This window comes from Mus caroli, chromosome 6 (assembly GCF_900094665.2).
Source record: "Mus caroli chromosome 6, CAROLI_EIJ_v1.1, whole genome shotgun sequence".
Classification (NCBI taxonomy): Eukaryota; Metazoa; Chordata; class Mammalia; order Rodentia; family Muridae; genus Mus; species Mus caroli.
Genome location: NC_034575.1, coordinates 117687928 through 117692795, shown reverse-complemented (window position 1 = coordinate 117692795; position 4868 = coordinate 117687928). Strand labels below are relative to the sequence as shown.

At 49.5% G+C, this 4868-nt stretch overlaps 1 protein-coding gene across 1 annotated transcript in view; it reads left to right on the top strand.

The window, feature by feature from the left end:
- The first annotated feature begins 1325 nt into the window (after positions 1 to 1325).
- Slc2a3 (solute carrier family 2 member 3) overlaps positions 1326 to 4868 on the top strand; it is a 14766-nt gene continuing 11223 nt past the window's right edge. Inside the window, exons 1-3 of the mRNA XM_021164170.2 lie at positions 1326 to 1677; positions 3560 to 3652; positions 4049 to 4209. Coding sequence (XP_021019829.2) covers positions 1663 to 1677; positions 3560 to 3652; positions 4049 to 4209 — 269 coding nt within the window. The 5' untranslated portion in view covers positions 1326 to 1662. The remainder of the gene's footprint in view (positions 1678 to 3559; positions 3653 to 4048; positions 4210 to 4868) is intronic.

Below are 4868 nucleotides of genomic sequence, written 5' to 3'. Positions count from 1 at the left end.
TTTGTGGACTTGGTTTTCTCCTGACACCATGTGTGGGTCGTGGGGATGGAACTCAGGTCTCCAGACTTGGTAGCAAGTGCCTTTACCTGCTAAGCCATCTTGACAACCTTCATTATTTCTAATGTGGCTACAAGAAAATGGAATGTTGCACCAAGTGGCTTGGATTCTCTTTCTACTGGCCGGCACTGGCCTTTGGGCTTTACTATTCCTTTGGCTGCTAGATTCAGTTGCCGTGGTAATTAAACGGCGCTTCCGACTCAGTGCTTCTAGGAAAGAAAAATGAAGAGAGCAAGGGGGTGCAACCTCGGGGATGATTTTCTTNCCCGGTCCGGTTCACTCCACCTCAGTTTTCCCAGCAAGCATCCGATTTGGCAAAGACCCTCCTTTAAGGAGAAAGGGACCAGGTTTGCTTCAGTTCAGTCCATCAGGCTAGATCTCTGCCCAGAAAGCTAGGGAGTGAAGATGCCTTTCCTTCCTCGAGCCTATACCAAGTCACTCTTCAGGGGAGGGGTCGCCTTCCCTCCCCCGCACCGGGAGTCAGAGCCTAGAGACTCAGTGTCACACGTCTATCACGCGCTCAGCTGCTTCACTCTGGAGCTCACCTGAAATCTGCCTGCCTCCTGCAGGCCATCGCTGGCCTCTCCATTGTGTACCCAACTTTTTAGGTTTCTTGCACAGTGTGGTAGTGAGGTACTTGTCTCAAGTATGTCTTTCGAGAGACACACAATCCCTAGGTAATAGTATGTTAGCAAACGTTTCTTACGTGAGAATCAGTTACCCTAGACTGATTGTTCTGGGGGTTTAACGTAGAGCCGAGGCAAGTGCTATACCACTGAGATACACCTCCACCCCAGCTCTTAATTTTTTCTTCCCGCTTGAGAGCTATGCACTCAGCAAAAAATCTGTAAGTTGAGTTAGATATTTGTTGTGTTTCTAGATCCTGTTAATCTCAAAACAGAGGTGAGAGCGGCAGAATTCACAATGGGTGGGGTGGCGTATGCTGTGGTAAGGAATTGGGGCTGTGTACTTTACTTGGAGCCTCAAGTCAACAAGGTTGCCTTCACACCTGGATGCAAGAGGAGTACACCCAGCCTATAATGAAAGCGCATTATCAATTCTCTGCTTCCTGCTCCTTGGATGACTTTCAACTGAAAGCAGCACTGGCTCTACTCTGCTTTCCTATCTTTAGACTGATCCCATCCCGGCTGCCTTCAAATTTGCCCGCCCTCCAAACTTTGTTTTAGTATTTTTTCTGTGAAACAAAAAGGCTGTCGGCTCTTGAAAAGGGGAAGGAATTTGGAAGCGCTTTGGGGGGGGGGGGGAAGAACCACGAGGAGGATGTGGTAAAAAGCAGGAGGGGGTGGGTGACTGTGGTTGATTGCCTGCAAAGGAGAAGGGCTGGGGGTGGAGCGGTGAAGATCAGATAAGAGGTCACTGAATTCCTGGGGTCACAGGTTAAGGATTGGGGGGTGGGAGGTTGAAGGCTCCACCCCTTGCAGAGATTATAAATAGGTAGGCTGGGCTTCGGGTTGTGATGCTTTCGGTGATAGTCCTCAAGCCTTCTGAGAGCGGCTTCTGTAGGACCCGAGGGACACTTGCTGCCGAGGACATTGGCTGGATACCTCTAAATCTACCTTAAGACTTGAGAACTAGGTTGGGACCATGGGGACAACGAAGGTAAGAGCTGGTTGTTTTTATTTGCTTGTTTGGGGTCCTCACGGAGGTTGGTCGTGGTGCCGATCGCCGTGCTCCGGTTTCTCCTAAGTCACCGAGCCATCCGGACGGAGGCCTTTTCTTATCAGCTCCAGCAATTCGATACTAGTGTTAGAGTTATAGGCATCTCATACCTGACGAGGATCCTCTCGGACACCTTCTTAGCACGTGAAAGTCACCTAAGAAGCTGTTTTGCCTCTCCGGTGTGTTTGAGGCAGCTGTGATGAGAGCGAAGAGGGTAGGACTTGGCCGCGGGGGTCTCGGTGTCAGCTGGAAGGCTTGGGAAAGGATTAGACCTTGAGAGGACGTGGGGTTGGCTTGGGTTTTCTGTTCAGCACCCTGCCATCGGTCCTTGGGTTCCCGGTACTGTGGGGAGGGAAGTCCAATTGTCCTTACTATGGTTGTGAGTGCAGGATGTATCGGAGTTAGTGTGGGCGGAGGGAGGAAGCAGTATTTGTAAGGAAAAGGGCATTACCACGAAGATTAACGTGAAAAAAAAAAAAAACCAGGATAAAAGAGGGGATGTCTGTAAAGAGGGTTTTACGACAAGGAAAGGGCCTTCGTCTGGAAGGGACAGCATTTAACCACCGAGAGACTGGGAGGCTGCCGAGAAGGTCAGCTCGCTGCTAGACGCTCCCAGCCTGCCACCCGGAGTGACCTTAAGAGGAACTTAAGGACAGGTGAAGAGGTTGTAGCAGGCCAAATAGGTCAGCCTCAGACTCCAGTTTTGAGTTGTCCCTGCCTACTTGAGTGATTTCCCAGCAAGGTGAGGAGATGTCTGCCCGATTCCCCCTTTGCTAAAAATGGCTCCTAATAATGTGTTTTAAATGAGCAGACGCTCTGGCCAGCTNGGTGGAGAGTAGTACCATATTTAGAGAACAGGAAGACTCTCAAGAGGGCCCAGGATGTTGCTGGTGGGTTGGGTAGTCTAGAGATAAGAAAAATAAAAAATCTGAGCATAGCNCCTCATACCTGTGACTCCAGACTTGAGAGGCTGAAGCAGGAGAAGTGAGGAACTGACTTGAGGTTAGCTCGGAGTACAGAGCGTGGAACCTTGTCTCAAAGAAAACCATAAAGAGGGGGAGGGGAGATGAGGTAGAAACAGGTGGTAGGAGAGGAGAAAAAGGAATTCACACAGTTAATCCCGGTGCTTGGGGGGTTGGGGGTAGAGAGGGTGGCTAAGCATCACGGGTCACCCACCATGCTGGTGTGGCTGCTCCTTCCTGCTCCTGTTCTTGCCTCTATAGTCTGTGAGGCATGGTGGACCCACATGGAGTCTGGTTCTGCCCTCTAAGCTTTGAGGGGTTTGGGTCTGTTATGTTTTATGTTTTGAGACAAGAGCTCACTGTAAGCCTGGACTAGCCATGAACTCACTGATATATTCCACAACCCTGCATTCACGGTTCCCTAGGGCAGTCAGAGATACCTCTGTCTGTCTGGTGAAGTTTTTGGTTGCCTTTTCTTTTTGAGAAATTTAGTTCAGGCGGACTTTGAATTCAGGATCCTAGGGTTTTGGGATTACAGTTGTTCACCACCCTAGTCCGGCTGGTGAAATGGTCTTGTTTTTGCTTTTCGGGTTGTTTTTGTTTTGTTTTGTTTTGTTTTTGTTTTTTGAGACAGGGTCTCACTGTGTAGCCTGGCTGGCCTGGTACTAGCTATGTAGACAAGACCAAGAGAATTGACTCATTCCTCTTTAGGTCTTTCTCTCCAAATGCGCCTGAAATCCTGGCATTCTACGCAAAGGCAGGAGAAATGCTTTAAGATGGACTCCAACCAGGCATCATTGGGAAGGGAAAGAATGTCACTGGTCAAAGTGTGTAAGCATTTCCCCTTGTCTGCTCTCCAGGTGACCCCATCTCTGGTGTTCGCCGTGACTGTTGCCGCAATCGGCTCTTTCCAGTTTGGCTACAACACTGGAGTCATCAATGCACCTGAGACAGTGAGTGTGCCTAAATGAAAAGGGATTGCAAACTTAGTTTTAAGTAGGACTGGGACTTTAAGATGCCTGGTTAAGGTGGGGGAGGGCTAGCACACTGTGGAAGAAGCTAAGGCAGGCTCTTTGCTCCTCAAGATCTGCCCCCTCACCGAGTTGTGATCCTTTTCCTATATTATTCTTTAGGGATTCCTAAAANCATGGGAAGTCGTGACTGGGTGGGGTGCCCCTTTGACCATCTGTGCTGCCACCTACTGGACGTTTAGGGTGATGCCCTTTTCAAAGCACGTGCCTNTCCTCCCTCCTGATGCTGGCCTCTAAGGAAGCCACCCTAGGATTTGCCTACTACTCACGTCGAGATTGAATGGTCTGTCCTCACACTGTGCATTTTTTTTCGTGCAGATCCTAAAGGACTTTCTTAACTACACTTTGGAAGAGCGGTTAGAAGACCAACCAAGTGAGGGACTGCTGACCGCCCTCTGGTCCTTATGTGTGGCCATCTTCTCTGTTGGTGGCATGATTGGCTCTTTTTCTGTTGGACTCTTTGTCAACCGCTTTGGCAGGTACTGAGCAGACACTGGGCCAGGAGTCTGCCTGCACGGGTTACCGGGAAGACAGCAGAGCACATCGGGGCAGGGAGATAACGCTGTGTGGGAACGTGTTGGCTATCCTCGGGGAAAGCTAGTCCACCTGCCTAGAGAGCTGCGGCGTGAGACCTTGCTCGCGGAAGTTCCCATTTTAGCTCCCAGGCTGGTTTAATTTTGCTAGAGTGAGGTCGCAACGGAGTTCCTTAAACTTCTTTTAAGGACAAAGGTTACTTCTCCCTCCCATCCCACCCACAAGGCAGTCACTGGCTAACTGTNTAGACCAGGCTGGCCTCTATCAAACTCAGAGGTCCAGCCACCTGCCTCTGCTTCCTTGGTGCCATGACACCCAGCCAGAAGTTATTTTTACTTCTGAAATTTTTGGAGACTTCTTGGAAGTCTTTTCATTATTTTATAAAATAAATAGTTTCGGGCTGGTGAGATGGCTCAGTGGGTAAGAGCACTCGACTGCTCTTCTGAAGGTCCTGAGTTTGAATTCCAGCAACCACATGGTGGCTCACAACCATCCGTAATGAGATCTGACTCCCTCTTCTGGAGTGTCTGAAGACAGCTACAGTGTACTTACATATAATAAAAATAAATAAATCTTAGCTGGGCGTGGTGGCGCACGCCTTTTA